Consider the following 19,644-nt stretch of genomic DNA (forward strand, 5'->3'; position numbering starts at 1 on the left):
GGGTTATCACCCTGCCCATTCTAATTCTAATCTGTGATGATACTTTTGTTCCTTGGCTTCTAACACTGTCCCTTAAAGTAGCTGAAGTCTGTGGGTCCTATATGTCAAGTTGAATGAGTCAATTTTATTGCAATGAATCACTTTGAATTTAGCTTCTAAAAGCCCAGACAAGTTTTTCATGCCCAGGTAACCTAACTCCTGAATGCCTGGCCACATTTGACAAATTAGGACCACGTCCCACTGGCCTTAAGGGGAAAGCTTGATGAACATCTCTTCAGAATGTTTTGGGACAATAGGATACTCATGGGACCATGCTTCTAATGCTTCTCTGATCTGCTGAGAGAAGTGCTATTCCTCTTCTGGCCCCAGTTGAAGGACTCAGCTTCCTAGCAACCTGCCATGATTACTCCATCTTCCATTTTCCACCATCAGCATGCACTAAACCCTTTCTTGAATGCTAAAAACTATAAATCTTTATTCCTCTCTTTGGATAAGGTTGCTCCTCTTTCTTCTCCTCTGGCCTTCAGGACACGGGTGGAATGGGAAGGAAGTCAGCATTGAAACTTTCTTGGGTTTTACCCAATCCATGTGAGTCTTTGAGTCTGTGTAAAGTCCTACATATTTAGAGGAAAATTAATCAGTTTGTAATTCCACCACTGTACCCAGAACGATTTTATTCAGATTAATATAGCCCTCCTTGGCCTGAATTCCTAATGGAACAACAGACAGAACCCCTAACACTTTCCAATCAGCGCATTATTACATACTTTAAAGAAATGAATATTCCTTGAATGAGTCCTAGTTCTGAAGTATTAGAAAGTATATTTCAAATAATGACATCAACCAATAATTTTTAAAATCTTTATTTTTAGAGGTTGAACAATGATTCATTGTAGATTTTCTGACGAAACAATTAGCAGTCTCGAAAATTATTTCAATAATTTTTAAAGTTAGAGCACAGATTGAATACAAATTGATTTCAACAGGAAATTGATTTAAATAGGCACTTTTTTAAAAGAATTGAAGAGTACTTAAAAGATCCCATTGAATACATGTGGCATTATTCCTGGTTTTATGGATACTGTCTCAGTTAAATGAATCTTGCAGAAAACACTTAGCGATTAATTTATCTAGAAACTGATAGCACTAAAAATATTAAAATTAATGCATTCTAATGGTTTATGTGTGTGTGCATGTGTGATTTCTGCTTTGCCTACTTTACTATCTTAATGATTATCCTTTCTTACTGTTTCCTCTGATGATCTTACCTTACTTCAACAGACCTAATCACTCAAAGCTTTTCTTGTCAGCCCTTTTCACACATCGTATTCTAGTTTTCACATATTTTCAATAATGCCTTTTATTTTGGACAAGGGCTTTGGCAAAAAAACTAAAGTACACTAAAGTAAAGCTGTACTCTGTCCCAATGCTACTCACAACCTGCCAGAACTTTCATGCTTCAAATCACAGGCTAGGGACATTGGCTTGTCAGGAGTCCCCCTCCATGCTCCTGTGATGAGCTGGAGCTTCCAGGTGCTTCTGCTACAAGCCGAGGTGTAGGTACAATTTATTCTGCCTATTATTGTGCACTGACTATGAAATTTAATTGTCCTTTTCTTGTTTCAGCTGGCAAAGGATGTAAAAATTCCAAATTGATTTTCATCAAAATCAGAAGTATTTATTACCTATGAACAACTTCAAATATTTTCAGTCCTTCCTATTCAGCTACCCAACATTTCAATCTCCCTTCTTAATTAGTACCCGGTTTCCTTTCTTCATTAATACCTTATCCTTTAAAGCTCAGTTACACATTTACAGTCTCTCTTGCTTGTTTACTTTGAGGCATTTCTGTAGATGTAGCTCACTACTGTTTATGTTTACTAGAATGACAGCCACAGAGCACAATGGGAGTTGACTTCCTAAAATAGTTTAATGTCTTACTGTCCTAAAAATATGATTTTAAGATAAAACTTATTTTTGAACCTTAACTTTGAGTAAATATTATGAAGGAAAAAATGAATTCTTAAAAGATTTGATTCTACATGCTACTTAAATGAGAAAATTTTCTGAAATTCAAACATAGCAAGCTCCATTTGCTCAGCGATGAGGTCCTTGCACAAAGTTCCCCAAGGCCTTTTTGGTGTACAAATTTATAATAATGAAAACTACGTCTAAGGAAATAATTTGACATAAAAGTTTGTTTTCTCTTTAAACTACTGCATTTAAAAAGTCATTCGAGTTGTAAACACTCAAGGATAAGCCAGTTTTAGGATCACATTATTGTGTCACAGTAACAGAAATATGAATCACATTTATTTCCTTAATGCATGGATTTAGGTTCTCCTAAATTCTCATTATTGAGCTACTACACTCTTGCTATAAGTTGTTAGGAAAATCCAAATCGTCATTCCCGGCACCAAGGTGCCAAGAAATAATGTGCTATCATGAAATCACACATAGTCAGCTGCTTATGTATTTTGGTTAACCAGGTAGTTTGAAAATTATTATTCCACTAGCACTGTCTTCAGATTTTAGAAGCAGAACTAGAGGAATTATACTGAGGTATACTTTGTGGTAGTTCTGTTGCTTCTCTATTGCCCCAGAACTAACCATGGTATTGAGGATGGATATGCAGAAATTATGCTTTTCACCAGGTAGCAGTTACCATAGGTGACCAAACACTACCTATCTATGGCGTCTCTAACATATTAGGAGGACGGACTAGCATGATTCTCACTACTTTTTGTAGATTTGGGTATCTGATGAAAGTTGTATTTTTGCAAAATCTTTTCTTTCTTTTTACCTATAACATTAAGTCCCTAACATGTGGACTTATCACTTTCAAATTAATTTTTGATTTTACAGAAATAGAAAGACGAAAAACACAAGTATTAGCAGCCAAAGTTTTTTGTTGTTATGTTTTGTAGTTTTTGTTTAATAACTGGAGGGAAATTTTTATATAGTTTCATACGGGATTGGGAAAATATTTACTGCTCTCTGATGGTCACACTGCTAGCCAGATAAGAATTTTGAGAAATCAACCCATCTGTCTTAGGGGGTAGAATTTGACGCCTACTTTAAAGTATTAGGAAAAAAAATTCAGTCTACAGTACATGTGTATAGGAGTTTTCAGTCCTGTATTCAGGCTTACAAGTGTATTATTTGGTGGTTTTTAAAAACAGCTATTGCACATTTTTGGGGTTCTGAGGAAAATCAAGCATCTGAGGCTTTCTTCCTTTCTTCTTTTCGGGAGAAAACCAGCTTAACATGGGATGAAAAGAACACAACTGGTCTCTGACTGCGGGCTTAAGTGTCATGGAGCAAGGAGGAAATGGGTGGCCTTTCCCCCCTTATCACTGTAGTGTTCTCCAGGCATGCAGGTTGTTCGGCCTTACTCTGATTTATAGCATAGTCCTTATCATTTTCATTTAATAATCTAACCTTTGGTTCTTTATATGACTTTGCAAATTCACATATGATTTGTTGCTACTTTTATTTTTTCTGAAAAGCCTCATACTGGGCCAATTCTTTTTAAAGCTGTTTGTAATCTAACTCATTACAGGTTTCTTTACTCCATGTTGTAAAATATGAATATAGATACTGTCCGAACTGTCCAAAGAGTAATGTTTGAATTCACAGTAACAAAAGTTACAAAGTTTGTGCAAAAGACATTGTACACCATTGGAGTACATAGAGCTTGCTATAGTTAATTTTATATATAAAGCTGCATTTCTCATTAAAACTATTCTGTGCTACATTAAAAGTAAAGTATCTGATTTATTTTTTCCCTTATAATAAAACTGAATGCTCATTTAATCTCAGAAATTTAAAGATGAACATTGCGTATTTATGTCGTTTGTAAATGTAATAAATCATTGGAACCTTTTAAACATCATAGTTGCTTTAGAGCTCTTCAAGTATTCCAAGGGTCATAAAGTAAACCCGGCTGTGGCGATTGCGCAGGGTAGAGGTAAAGAACAGCTTTAAAGAGAGAGAGAGACAACATTAGTAAATATTTAATAAATTATAACTGACATTTGATAGATACAACTATAATTTCAATTTATCTACATCAGCCAATTAAAATACTAAGCCATACTGTTTTTTAGAACAGGATTTCCTCAAATTAAAGAATAAGAATTTAAATTAGTATGGTGTCTAAATTATATATTAAAAATACCCTTTTACCAAGTTCTGTATAATTGTACTTCATATGGTTTAAATAAAATTAAGTTTTTGTAGGTGGCATTCATCTGCTAAAGTTCTTGATTGGTTTTGGTTAACAATGCCTCTTTGTTTTTTAAAATAATCTACTTTTACTCAAGTTGACTTTCCTTCTTTCTTTTAATATAAGGAAACAGTCAAATTATTTGGATGTTGTTCACCATTGTTGCTGGTGTTTAACTGGCCACTGAAATGTTCTGCTTGCTGTAATTTTCTATTTTCGTGAAATGGACTGACATCAATAGACTGACATTACAAGCTAAACCGATTGGCTTAGAGAGGAACATGTGTAAATATGGTCTGTGCCATAAAGAAAATTAAAACAGAACATGCACATAAATAGTAAACAGAGGCCTTCTTGTTAGGACTAAGGCTTTTGACATCCACAATGGATATACTTTGGAGGGTTTGTGACATAATAATGATGATGATAATAATAAGATAACACTAGCTACCCTTGATATAACACATTTTATGTGCGAGGCAATCTATGAGATGCTTACTATATACACATTATCACTAATTTCATAATTTTTCCCAAAGCAGTTATTAATGTTCCCATTTTGGAGATGAAGAAACTAAGGCTCAGAACAATTAATCAAACTTTCGGGTTCTTATACCTAGTTAGGTGTCAGAGCCAGGACTGCATCCTAGGTCTATCCGACCTCAAACATTGGCTCTTGCCATTATATCCCTTTATACTTCAAACCAGTAGCTTTCCTTGATGCACAGTGCTTCACCCTGTTTGTTCTGATACTAATTTGAATCCTAGGCAATCTCTTCTAAAAGTGAGTGCTTCCTAGTCCTATTAAGATTATTTCTTCACCCTATTATTTCTCACAATATTTAGGGACTGTAATGATTTTATGCAGTGCATTTTTCCATCTAAACTATCTGAATTGGTTGTTAAAATTGCTCAAAATACACAAATAATTTCCAAATCTTGATTTTATTTTTCTTTCCTGTATAATGGACATAATAATATCCACTTATGAAGATTAAATGTGATAGCTTTTAAAGTATTTAGCACAAATTCTACCACATAATTAGGTGTTCAGCAAACATATGTACTTTTTCCTTCATCTGTTATTGGATTATGTGGAAAACTACAAAACGCAGATATACTCAAGCATTCTGTTTCCAAATATCATATTAATATGAACATGAAAAGAACTGTGCATCAAAGACAATAATGGATTTTAACCAAACAAAGTAACGTCTAAGCTTTGCTTAGGACATAATTAGAATTTTTACTTTATTTGAAAATGGTTTCTTCTTGAAATCAAATTTTATCATTTACCAAATCAATGTTTCTACTGCAAAATATAATTTTTTTATCAGTAGTATGCCAATTTGGGAAATATGGTATAAATATGTTTTTGGCCAGACAGAAATAGAAATTTCCCTAGTTAATTTTCATTGTTTGTTTTATTTCTGCTTTAACTGGAGGATGTAAGCTATACCTTGTCACCTCGGGTACACAGAAATCTCAGCTTCTTAATTGACCTGCGCTTCAGTTCACTTTCCAGAACACTTGATTGCAAAGAGCGGACTTCAATGGCCTTTTGGCCCCATCCTGTGGTTCTCTGTGTACATTCATAAGCTACGATAAAAATATAAAAATCAGAAAAACACAAAATCTTTCTATCAGTGATAGAAAATTATACCCACAGTCAACATTTGATTATGAAGAGATTCATTATTACAGTTCAAATAAACACGTTCTTTTTTTTCCTCCTTCTATAGTCAGTCATTTGGCCATTATGCTGCTCAGCAGTGGTGTTCAAACCAGCTATCTACTGTCACCATTGCAACCAATGCTGAATAACTAGATCTCAATTAATTTTTGTTTTCATATCCTCTAATACTGCAGAAAAAGCTAAGGGTTAATTCTACCCTATTTGTAGAAAGTCAAATTGGCCCACTGCCATTCTATATTTTACAGTCTAGCTGAAGTAAAACATTCCATAAGGGTTTGTATTTGTGCTCAAGCGATCTACATGGAAACCTAACTCTTCAAAATTTAAACCATTAAAAAATGACTTGCTCAAATAATGACTTTAGCAACTCTAATGCAATTCAATGAATTACCATGTTATAAACATAACTAAAGCTAATTTGATACTGTTAAGGCTCTCTCTTGCTCAGAAAATTTTCATTAAGAATTTAACTTTTGGGGGTCGGCCTGGTGGCAAGGCGGTTAAGTGCACACGTTCCAATTTGGCGCCCTGGGGTTCGCCAGTTTGGATCCTGAGTGCGGACATGGCACCACTTGGCAAGCCATGCTGTGGCAGGCATCCCACATATAAAGTAGAAGAAGATGGGCATGGATGTTAGCTCAGGGCCAGTCTTCCTCAGAAAAAAAGAGGAGGATTGGCAGCAGTTAGCTCAGGGCTAACCTTCCTCAAAAAAAATTAAATAAATAAATGAAAAAGAATTTAACTTTTGGACCCTGTCTTATATTACTTGGTGACAAAGATTACGACAATTGCTTTAAAGAAGAATACCTAATTATGTAAATAGCCATACAGTCAGCTGGTGCTGTAACGTATTTTCTGACACAAGGAGCAGTATTATTGTTAAATGTTTAACTTTCAAGTGATACTTTTTGTGTACTTTATGGGGAAGCAAATTTCCATAAATGAATACTATCCTGCAATTAAAATAATATCAAGATTTTGAATCAAGCTAAAATAGTCTAGAAAACACCAAAACAAGGCACCTTCATTGTCATATTAACACAACTAAAATCAGAATTTAATTCATTAGACTTTCCATTTTCTTCTATTATAAAGGCAATAAACTCTGCATTGATATAACTACAATATAGGTTTTAAAACACTTCCTTATCTTTCTCGAAGGTTCTAGGATGACTTTGTTTAAACCTGGCCTATATACACATATACATTAAATATGCACTAAAGGACTCATGAAGGAATTATTAAAGTTTTATAAAAGTGACTTTTCATAGGCAGAGTGTGAGCTATTTTGAATCCCTCAACTAAAACTTACCAAGCATTTATTATCTCTTGCTTCCTTTTACACTACAATTAAAAATATTTGTATGTCTAAAATTGACATTAAAATTGTAATTAAATTACAATCATATTTTTATTCAGACAAATGGCTCTCTTGGAAGAAGACTTTATAAGTCTCATTTCAGACTAGGATTAAAATCACTCCAGATTTAAGAGAAGTAAAGGGAATCCACGGCCTGAGTGATGGGAATAAGTAATAGATTTAATTCATCTGGATTTGAATTTTTTAGCCTATGTGAATACTTCATTAAAAATGGTATTTTTGTCAATAACTATACAGAGTGAAGTTTCTAAACTTAACACACAGGCTCTAAGTACACTGTGCATGTGGCATTACATAATTTCCACCTTAATTCTGAAACACACTAAGCTCCCACTTAACCTAGCTACTGAGCTAGCTTGCTTATGAGATGGAATCCAATGATTTTTGGTGGGAAGTGATAGTTTCTGTGATTGTTAAGCCTCTATATATTTGTTTGAAAATCCAGAGTTATTATGATCTTATTATTATCTACATTTATTATATCTCAAGGAAATGTAAAATTTAGATTGGGGAAATCTGGATCTAGGTTAGTTTTAAATAACAAAGCACTTGTTTTCAGACAGAAAAGGGGAGTAATTGATTTTCTTAATATCAGTGTAGTATTTAGTATACTCTCAAAATACCCTTAATACATAAACCAAAATATCATGTTCTAATAGTGCTATAATTTATTTTACACATAGAGATTTTTCGAATTCTAGCAACTCAAAATAGCTTTTTGCTTTAGGTCAGAAGTTGTCCTGCCTAAGGACAAGAGTGGTATCAGATGACCTTTTAAGACCTCTTGGATTCTTATGATTGTCTAGTGGCATAAATATAGGGTTTTGCTCCCACTTTCCCATTCGAACAGAATTTCTCTATTCCAAATTCTGATTAACATATTGATCACAAAAGTACCACTGTAAAGGTTAGAACAAGAGTCACTATTTTCAGTTTCTTTTGCCCCAGATCTATCATATTGTAATCATTTACCTTCTGTCACTTAAAATGGTTTAAAACCCTCTGTGAGTTCTTACCTCTTTGAAAAAGTTGAAGCAGGTTTTCAGAACAATCCTAAACACTATGTACACAAAAAGAAAGGATTCTGCAGATGCGATGCAAAGTGTCATCATCCCATAATAAAAAATGTCCATTAAAAAGCAGTTCTTTCAAACTGGTCCTTAAAGCCCCACAAGGATCGCATTTAGCCATTTTATAGAGATTTCGGAAGCTTCTGGCATCTCTACTGACAAACTACCTTTCTCTCTCTCTCTCTCTCTCTCTCCCTCCTCTTTCTCCTTTATTTGCTTCATTAAAGTCCTCCTTCCAAGAACATTTATCCTCCATCAAATCACTCTATGCTCTCTAATAGTTTACTGTTCACATGCATTCCCTTCCCTATCTAGAATCATCTCTGTAGTCATCAAGTCTCAGAAACATACACAAGAGTCTCAAGTTATTCAGATTTCCAAGATAAGCAATTCTTCACTGGTCAGGAAGAAAAAAATGTCCTGGCCTGATGAAGATGAAGAGACAGTTTTCTTTATGTTTCCATCTGGGCGGTACCTAATAGGCATCCCAGTCAGTCATATTTACCTCTTCTGTAAGTGAAGGATGATGAAATCTTAGTGACAACGAGTATGTCACATATTCAGTTTGTCTTTGATTCCTCACAAGAATATTACTCACTAAACAGAACACTACTGACTGTATGAAATAGAAACAGTTTGCTCTTCTTTTATGACTACTTGGCAGTCTCCTAAGATAAAGGTAAATCCCCCAAATCAACATGATGGAATGAAGCATTTTCAACATCTGTGTAAAATCTGCCAGCAAAAGGAGTTAAAATAAAATCACAGATTATTGTGGAAAGGGATTCCTCTCCTATTTTAATTATATGATTATTGCAAATGAACAACGAAGACAGCCAAAATCAGTCTCTTTGTGGTAGCCTCGTGAAATCATTAAGCATACGACAAACACACACATCACCGTCCTGAGGGAATAAGCACACAGTATTCCAAATTAACACTATATGCCTTGAGAAAAATGTGATACTTCAGGAGTTAGAAACTTCTCTATCATCATCGGCCACAGGAAAATTTTTATACATACCTACTGAAGATGGTATGTCTCTCCACACTTCGAGGATCTTCTTGAAGAGTTGTTCATTTGCTTCCATAGAAAGGGCTTCAGCATTGAAGGTGAGCATCATGCCAATTCCCAAGGAATCAGGTAAAATGATGATATTCTGCAGTATAATGATTTCCAGGGTCTGGAATTACGTTTCATAAGGATTTACATGTCCAACATTTTATCACTACTACTTTAATTGAAGCAGTTTGGCTGAGCAATAAAGACCAAAAAGGGATTCAAAGTGCAGAGAGGAAGAGAAACTTCTATTTCAGTATTAAACAGCATGCTACCCAATACTTGAAAAGAGCCTTCCCTATGTCATAAAGTAGTCACTGTTTAATATTCTCCTTTTATTTAGGAGAAAATCTTGTTTGCAAAAAGCAGAGATATATTTCCAAGACAGGGAAATTCATTGAAATTTCATCAAGTATTATGTATAATGATAAAAGAAACAATAATTAATACAGAATTGGATTTCAGATTCATTTCAGCACATTAATGAATACTTTAGTAATGAATGTGTAAACCAAGTAACAAATACACAATCACTGGTAATCAGCCAATTCATTCAAGTCAGAAATAGAAAATTAAGTTAAAAATAGCTTGAGCTTAAAATGTTTACAAGGAGCAGCTTTATAATATTCTTTGCTGCTTGAAATATAATAGTCATCCTCCCTTCACAAAAAATGTAGAATTTCTTATTCAACTTATATAACCTTAAAATACCTTCAGTACACAAATTCGGAGATGTATTAGGTGACATAATATGACATACTAAGAAATATCTAAGATTTTCTAAATTTCACAATGTATAAAACAATGTGACAAAATTTGCTTAAACTGCATTGTCACATTAATAGTATTTCCATGAGACATGAACAATTACATGCCTCTATTATTTCTCCAAATTAGCAAGTTACAGGAAAAAAAAAGTCAGAAACTATACTTGCCAAACTCAGTGTACTCAGGCCATGTGCTTGAGGCCGTGTCTCAGCAACAACAATCCTTAAAACTAAAATGGGGATCCAGAGACGAAAAGCAATTTTAATGCGTTCCCTGGGCACTCGCATGAGCAATTGAATCAGAAAGAGATGAAGAGAGAAAAAGAAATTGCAAGAAAGAAGCTTGTCTCAAAAAAATCTGTTTAGAATAAAGCTGGACAGCCGTAAATCCAGAAAGCCTCAGAGGTAATTCTCTTCCTTCTCAGATGATTCCCGAAGTAACCAGATAGTCCTTAGCACACATGGCTCCCTTGTAGCATTACGGCTTTTGCAATCCAGCACTCTTGAAAAATATTATTTTTAGTACATTCTGTTTCAGAAGACGCTCTCTTGTCCCTTATATTACAGTCCTTTCTGTTTTAATGGGTCAAGACACTAGGGAATTTAGCTAAAAATACTATTTTTGAATATACTCAAGGTATCCTAATTAGGTCAGAAAATGATTTTTGAAAACTCATCTTCTCTCATTTTTGCTGCCACAATAATTAACTGATTGCTTCAAAAGGCAATAATTCTCTTTTCTCAGTAGCCAAATGGAACACAGTGTTCACATCTTCTGGAATGACTTTTCAAATAAGTATAAGCTTGGACCAATACTGCAATGTTCAATACAGCATTAGCTTCAAAATAAAGGCTAACTGACATGACATAAAAATAAGATGCAAGAATTTATGGAAGACACTTCAACTGAAGAATATTTATATAAACATTAACCTGAACTTGTATCTAAATGACTTTGGCTGGGTTTGGTTCAATATTTTCTACATTACAAACAGGGTGATTTCTATATAATCATAGGTGACAACTGAGTGATCAGCTGATTAGATTGTTAATATGACCACAACATTTTTTTTAATGTCTCCACTAATGATCTGACAATTGCTCCATGTAATTTGTAAGAGATGTATAAGATAATTCTGAAAGCTGCGCTATACACATTACTGGAGTGATTTTAAAAAGTCTATAAAAGTTTTCTCCTGGACTTCTGCGTAATGCTAAACTGCTAAAATTTTACTTGTCGACAAACTGGGGAATTGAAAAAGGGTGAAGTAGAGATTTGTTGGTTCAGCCATTCCTTTTAAATATAAGTTTCAATAGGACAAACATCATTGCCACCATCAAATTTAAAACACAATAGAATTATATTTTGTATGGGATGTGTGTGGGAAAGGAATTCTATTATGTTTGAGCTCTTTATAGAAATGATGTGAATAGTGTTTTTACAACTATCCATATTTTAGATGTTGTGCCATGTTTTCATTATTTATAATTATTTAAGAGTTAAGAGTTGAGGTGCACTAGCTTTTGAAATGCTGAATCCTTTTATGAGACATTCTAAACTATAATTGATACTATAAGAGAACACTTTATGATAATTTGCTATATATCACAGTTGAAGGACTACAATCTGGATAAAGAAGGAGCATACACATAATAATGCTTCAATACTGGTGTCGTATTTTTAAAGAATCTGTTAATGCTTTATAGAGTGCAGAAAGACTAAAGCAAGGATTGCAATCTCATATGCCAACTAGGGCCAGTTATTATAATACATAAAGGTGGATGGATAAAGAATATACTCCATCTAAATGGGGACAGGCACAAATCTCTTCCAGTTCATAATGGCTAGATAGTAATATGGGCTTGATGTTGTCAGATCTTTTGGTTTATCAATAGAAATCTAGATTTTTAAGTGTCAACTCTATTCATTTAAAAAACAAAGAAAAAACACTGTGCCAGAGAAACAAAATCTATCTATGAATAGACTCAGCTGTCTGGATTAAGAAACCATCAGTGATTTTTGTTTATCTATTACTGCTTTCTGGCACTCTGTACTAACTTATTAGGTCTCAGTTCCAGTATAGATATTGACAATCATGTTTTTAAATCTTTAGGAGTTTTGACAGTTGGGATAACTCAAATTGTGGTAAACAATAATTTCTAGGGATCTTACGTTATTTGGCAGGGTCACATCAGACATAATCTCAGATTCTGCATCAATGATGTGATATCCATCTGCTGAGCTGAAGAAAATCTTTAGTCTTTTTTCAGAACCAATAGCCAGGTCAACTGTCACTGGCTTATGACCAAGTGTTGGAAATACCTGTAGATATAAAACCAAATATGGCCAAAAGGCCAAAAATGACACTCCGACAAGGCAACAATCCCCCCCACTTTTACTTAATAGGTTTATAAAACTAAGGTTGATTTTAAATTATGTAATGTATTTAGAGACCTATGTCTTACACATTATCTTAGGTCTGTTACTATACCAAGAATATAATTATATTCAGGTTCTAAATATTGAGCTTCCCTTCGAAAGCCAAATCTCCAATAATCATAAGAGCCCTGCACTCTGTTTGCTGTCTTTAAATTTCTTGCCTTGAGCTTCAGCAAATGAAGGAGCTCATCTGGTCTCTTAAACCGGTTCGCTGGATCAGCTGCCTGTATTTTTGCCAGTATTCGTATATAGGCTTCATAGGACATGTAGTCTCCTTTGGAGTCTGCTGATTGATCAATGCATACTTGGTAGGGAATGAAAAAGGCCAGACATGTTAACCTACCATAGACTGGATGTATTCTAGGCACCTATGGTTCCTAGTCCAAGGAAACAAAAAGCCAAACAGGAGTCATTGCCAAGTTCAGGTCACAGCAGAAGACTGAGCAGCACAGGATTCACCATACTGTAGTCATGAGGTGGGATTCAAGAACTGGAGTGAGGACTTTGACCAGGAGCTGTGTATCAGGCTAGACAGACTGTTGGTACTTATCTTCTTTGCTTTCCAGCTCCATACCAGGCAGCTCTGACCAATCAGCAGACACCCAAGAACAAACCCATATCCAAATACTGACCGCTGACCCAAGGCCCAATTTAGGGAGATCAGATCAGGTATGTGATTTGTGTCAGGGCAGACCCAGACTGTCTGTATAGTAGTCTGTGCTATTTATAAAAGAACATATTTATTGTGCAAATAGAGAGTGAAGGGCAGTTGTAAAAATTAGTCCATCTTTACTGTATACATGTGATGTTTTGGTCTACAAAATATACCATGAAAACAGATCCTGACCTAAGATACAAAAGTATTTCATGAATACATGCACGGGTCTATCATGATGTGTCCTTATCCATGCTTCATAAAAACTTGTCCGTGGACCAACTAGTTCAAAATCACCTGGAACATTTGCTAAAAATATAGATTCCTAGGCCCCACTCCAGACCTACTTATTCAGCCTGGGGTTGAGTCTGAGATCTAAACTTTTAATTAATGTCCCAGATGATTCTGGTATAGATCCCAGATTAGGAGTTACTGGACTCTATATAATGCTGCCAGTTCATTAATCAGTCCTCATTACTATGGTGGAATAAACACAAAATAATCCTATTTATGTGGAATTCTGGAGCATTATAAAAAAATAAACAGAGTCCTCAGTTAATGAGATGTGATTTAAAAAATCATCAGCAACTTAATTGGCTGGGACACTATATGGTTACCTTAAAAGGCTGATCCATAGACATTCAGTCAAACCATAAGAAAAGTGGAAATAATGCTGGTAATCCAAATTAGCCTAACTACAATTCCTTGCAATAGTTCTAGAGAGAAATGCATTTACAGTTCCAGTTTGGGAGGAATATAGACCCACCCTTTCTTCCTTACCTCCATCTATTGTAGCCTTGGTAATTAGAGCAAAAGCTTTCTTTTCCCTCATTCCTTTTTCAGTGGGGTTCCCCATCTATCATTGCTACACCTTTCCTTACCTACTCTCTGCTCTCCACCCGCCCCACTAAAAGAAAACAAAGACTTTCTCAGCTTCAAGTCGTTGGAGTGGCAACCAAAGCCCGTGTTTGGGCTCCAAAAGAGAAGGTCTTCATGTTGACTACAGGAATTGGGAGTGAGGAGCTGGTGGGGAGATCCTCTAAGAGGAGGGGTCAGGGATTTCCCTCACACTCTCCCTTGTTGTGGTGCCTGTGAATTGTCTAAAAAAGGGTTAAACAATAATTATTGACATGATATATTCAAATACATTAACTGTAGAAGAATGGTATATATTTATGCTACTGTATTCCAATTGCTCTGTTTACAATTTCTCAAAAGAAAAACCATATGATCCAAAGGAAAAGGAGACCACTCACTTTAATAGCAGTGCTTTCATCGAAGGACTTTGGTGCCCATGCATAAAGGTGAATTGATGATTTCAAAGCAATTGCAATATATGTTGTTTCTTCATGTTGGACTACATGATAAAATACAAAAAAGTAACAATGCCACAAAGTTTACAAGAACATGCAAGTATTTACATTTGTCATCGAAAATGTCATAACCACAGTGTAACAGCACAGATCATTCATTTTTAGAAAAGCTATTTGGTTACAATTTGATGTCCCAAAAAAGGCAACAAAATTACTATATAGTTTTATGGAGTGTATGCATTAGCCTTCAAGAACACTCTAAATTGTACACTGAAAACTACAAAACATTGCTGAAAGAAATTAAAGACAACTGAAATAGATGTTAATGGATGGGTAGACTTAACATTGTTAAGAGGGCAATACTATCCAAAGTCATCTAGAGATTCAAAGCAATTTCTGTTAAAATCCCAATGGCCTTTTATGCAGAAATGGAAACAGTGATCCTAAATTCATGTGGAATTAGAAGAGGCCCCAGATAGCCAAAACAAACTTGAAAAAGAATAACAAAGTTGGAAGACTCACACTTCCCAATTTCAAAATATACTATAAGCTACAGTAATCAAAACAGTGTAGTATTGATATAAGGATAGGCATATAGATGAATGGAGAATTGTAAGTCTACAAATAAACCCATATATCTACAGTAAATGGTGCCAAGACCATTCAATAAGGAAAGAATAGTCTCTTCAACAAATGGTACTGGGACAACTGAAAATCTATATATGAAAGAATGAAGTTAGACCCCTTACCTCACACCATACAGAAAAATGAACTCAAAATGGATTGAAGACCTAAACATAAGAGCTAAAACTATAAAACACTTAAAAGGAATATAAGAATACATCTTCATGGCAATGAATTCTTATATTTGACACCAAGAGCATAAGCAACAAAAGAAAAAAAATAGATAAATTTGGTTTCATTAAAACTAAAATTTCTGTACATCAAAGGACACTATCAAAAAGGTGAAAAGACAAGCTATGGAATGGGAGAAAATACTTGCAAATCATATATCTGATAAGAGCCTAGTATCCAGAATATATAAAGAATGCTTATAATTCAACAACAAAAAGACAATCCAGAGAAGACATACAAATGGCCAGTAAACACTTGAAAAGATGCTCAACAGCATTAATCACCATGTAGTTTCATTAATGCAAATGAAACTACAATGAGATGCCACTTTACACCCACATGGATGGCTAGAATCAAAAGACAGACAGTTACAAGTGTTGGCAAGGATGAAGAAAAAATGGAGCCTTCATATTTGTGGCAATGTAAAATGGTGCAACCACATTGACAGTCTGGCAGTAGCATCCAAGAGAAAAGAAAACATGCATTCCAATGTACAAAGATGTGTATGAAATGTTCATAGCAGCATTGTTCCTAATAGCCAAAAGTGGAAAGAGTGCAACTGTATAAAAAAGGAATGTATAAAAAATTGGATAAACTAAAGGTGATATATATATACAATGCAATACTATTCAGCAATAAAAAGGAAGTACTTGATACATGTTGTACAGACTACAGCATAGATGAACCTTGAAAACATTATGCTAAGTGATAGAAAAGACCACATAATGTATGATTTCATTTAAATGATTCGTCCAGAAGAGACAAATCTACAGCAAAAGAAAGTAGATCAGTGGTTACCTAGGACTGTGAGGGGAATAAGGTGAATGTAAGAGGGATAGAATGTGGAATGATTGCTAATGGCTATGGGGTTTCTTTGTGGGATGATAAAAATTAGATTATGGTGATGGTTACACAACTCTATAAACATTCTAAAAATCATTGGATCGTATACTTCAAATGGGTGCATTTTATAGTATGTAAGTTATTTCAATAGAGCTGATTTTTTAAAAAAGAGAAAAAATGTATAAAAAAGTATATGCTTGCTGTCAACTGGACCTTCTGGTTCTTGTGGAATATGTTGTTCCACCTGATGGATTTATACTTTGTGCTAAAATCCCTCTTTCTTGGCAGAGACATTGTTTCTGTCCTCTCTAACCTGATTTCATCTGAGACCAATATATAAAGCTTTCTTCTCTCTGTCTGTGAGTCTAGTTTACTCTTTCTTTTTCTTTTGCACTGTTCCCAAGTAGGCCAAAGAGGCATGATTAATAAAGCCCCCAAAACAAGGGAATTCTCTGTTAAGCAAACACTTCCTATAATTTTAATACACGGCAGCAATTGGTCCTGGCCCATTATTTTGTGGATCTTGGAAGGCTATGAAAATACCATGCAAGTATGAACATGTTGCTTGTTCTCCTGTGTGAAGATGCTACTATTCCACCTGTCAGTAGGACAAATGTTTTTGGTTGTTATAAGAGCTGAGATGGGTTGGAATGCGGCCAGCCAGGACAACTAGACTTACCATCCACTTACCAAGAGCACAAATTTGAAAGGTGACTATCTTTGTAAACTCTCTCTTATTGAACTAAAAAATTATCAAGTTAGTAGAAGGCATTTATGCTATATAAACTCCTGGTTTAACATCTGGGGATATCTTTCACCTCAGGCTACCAAATTTAAAGAATATGATTTGGAGGAAAGTAGTGATACATAAAACTAGAAGAAAGTAGTGTATTTGTTTAATGCCTAATTTGTCTGGGTACTCATTTCTCCCTTTAATGGTGTATGTATACATATGTACACACATATGAAAACCTATCCTGGGACAGCTTCTTTATATGCAGAACAGAAATGGTCAGTTAGGATGGAAATACCCTGCTGCAACTCATATTATGTGATTCCAGCTGTCTCTTACTTATGCCACTAGTTCTGCCTGAAGGCACAATTAGTGAAGAGGAAAGAAGAAAATGAAGGTTGAGAGTAGGGGGATTTGCTTCAGAAATAGAACAGAATGGAATAATATTACTTCCCAGTTGTTGACAGAGGAAAACAGTATTCTGAGACCGTGGAGTTGTTTGTTACTCCACTTCACAGTGGATGGTTGTGAAGAGACAAGGGATATGAAAACACTCTAATAAGACAGGAAATATTTAGAAATTATACTCATGAATGTCAACAGTGGGAGCAAGAGCCAGCAGATCACAGAAGAATTTTCTTTTTGACCCATCATAAAGTTTCCTGGTTAGTATTAAAAGAGATTTTCCAATTTAAAAAGAAGACCAGGAAGATGTCTCAATTAAATTCTCTCATTTTTGTATATGAAGTTGCAAATTCTTTCCTTTCTCTACTTTGCCTTTTGCAACAACATATTTAACCAAATGAAGGAAAGCAAAAATTTCTATAGCTGTAGTAAACATGAAATGGGACTCACGGACACTGAAGTGTTCACAGCCTGTCAACTTATCGATAGCTTTGCAGGCTTCCTCTGTCTTTAGCATTTCCTCTTGTCTTCTTTTACTTTCTGGATCATCATTCAAAATCTTGTTCCGCAGCCAGGTCAAATGATACACCCGAAGTCTGTTCTTACGGCCTGATAGATAAGAAAAGCTGTTTCATTTCAGTCTATTTTTTCATATATTAGAAGTACAAAAATATAAAGTTATTTTGCCTTTTTAACCAAATGTTTTCACTAAAGTAAAAAAACTTTTAAAAACCTACACTGCATCAGAGTCTTCTCTTTAGCGTTTGGAAATAGGATAGCAAAGTCTCTCTTAGTCTCTGACTTCTAAGAGATAGTCAAAGTGTCTACTAGCTACCTATGTGCCTGTCTGAAGTGAATGTAAACTACTTCTTTGGGATAGGTTAAGACTTGCTACTGCGCTGGCAACAGAATCGCCATCCGTTCATTTGTACCTTGGTTTTTATATAAGTCATGACCCTTCTGGGATTCAGAGACCCAGAAGCCGTCTCTGGTAGTGGGTATGTATGAGTGGGATGTTTGACGTCTTTATTGACTGTTAGGCATTCATAGCCAATGGGATGGGTGTCTTTGTGCTCTTTCATTCCTGCACTCTTACAAAATAATTGAACAGATTTATTAGTTGTTTCTCAACCCAATTTACCCTTGACATTAATTTTCTAATTATAAATCCCATCAACTTCTTACAATTCCTTCAGGAAGAACTGGCCATTAAAATTACACATTTCTTTTCATATATAGTAACTTTATATTCATTTTTAGGGTTTGTGATTATAAGATTTCTAGGCCCAACAATAGGATTCTTACTTATGTAATTAATCTTAAATGTGTTTTTACATGACATTTTTAAAGCAATGTTAGAATTCACACATGCATGTCTATTGCCATTCTATTCCTAAATGGTAAAATAAATTTGTGCTCTGAACTATTAGGTATCTTTCCACACTGATGTTCTCAGTACTATTTGATGAAAAATAATCTACATTTCAGAGAAACGTATGTATTAAAAGGGCATATTTGGGTTAGAAAATGTTGGATAAAAAGTAAAGAAATCTGTTATCCAGATGTGCAGTCTCTAAGCCACCTAGATGTTTTCAAAAACTACATGTGCCTTCTGTGTACCTCAAGGAATTATAAATGAATGACCATGAAACATGATCAAAAATATCATGAAGCTTTAGCATATATATAGAGGATTTTCTCCTCTAACAAAAATTTAAAGCAATGTTAATCATATTTAGGAATTTATATAATCGTCAATTAATGTGCAATACGGCTACTATGTATAGATAGGAAGTATGTAAACACACATAAATGACTGATTAACATCATTTTATTCTGTAGTCAAACCTTTTTTTCTTTTTACTTTTCCTGTCCTTTTGTCAGTTATCTTTTGCCTACAGTTAGCTTTAATGCTAGTGCTTTCCTGATACCGAGTAATGTGTAGTAAGCACAATCACTATTAACATCCATTTACTTGCTCTCTCATATTCAAAGTTTCAGGCTCTGACTGACCAAAACTAAAGTTCAAATACTATGTGGGAACAGTGTAGAGGTCTTAGGGGATCCATTCTTGTTACTAACCCTATCTGCAGGCCCTTATGACAAGGCTGTGCATCCAATGATTGCCCACTTTGTTCTTTGTTGCTTCTAACACATCACAAGAAAGGCATATGGTGGCTGTTAGTGTGATTGTGTGT

At 34.8% G+C, this 19,644-nt stretch overlaps 1 protein-coding gene across 4 annotated transcripts in view; it reads right to left on the minus strand.

The window, feature by feature from the left end:
• Nucleotides 1-870: 870 nt before the first annotated feature.
• Nucleotides 871-19,644, minus strand: part of NRK (Nik related kinase) — a 123,596-nt gene continuing 104,822 nt past the window's right edge. For 3 of the 4 annotated variants that reach the window (XM_046672516.1, XM_046672515.1, XM_046672518.1), the window contains 7 exons: nucleotides 17,897-18,055; nucleotides 14,554-14,654; nucleotides 12,804-12,947; nucleotides 12,376-12,525; nucleotides 9,400-9,535; nucleotides 5,688-5,827; nucleotides 871-3,981 (listed from right to left, as the gene is read on the minus strand). In XM_046672516.1, the coding sequence (XP_046528472.1) occupies nucleotides 3,904-3,981; nucleotides 5,688-5,827; nucleotides 9,400-9,535; nucleotides 12,376-12,525; nucleotides 12,804-12,947; nucleotides 14,554-14,654; nucleotides 17,897-18,055 (908 nt within the window). In that variant the 3' untranslated portion in view covers nucleotides 871-3,903. The remainder of the gene's footprint in view (nucleotides 3,982-5,687; nucleotides 5,828-9,399; nucleotides 9,536-12,375; nucleotides 12,526-12,803; nucleotides 12,948-14,553; nucleotides 14,655-17,896; nucleotides 18,056-19,644) is intronic. The other variant, XM_046672517.1, reaches the window with a different exon arrangement.

Source organism: Equus quagga, chromosome 10 (genome assembly GCF_021613505.1).
Source record: "Equus quagga isolate Etosha38 chromosome 10, UCLA_HA_Equagga_1.0, whole genome shotgun sequence".
Lineage (NCBI taxonomy): Eukaryota > Metazoa > Chordata > Mammalia > Perissodactyla > Equidae > Equus > Equus quagga.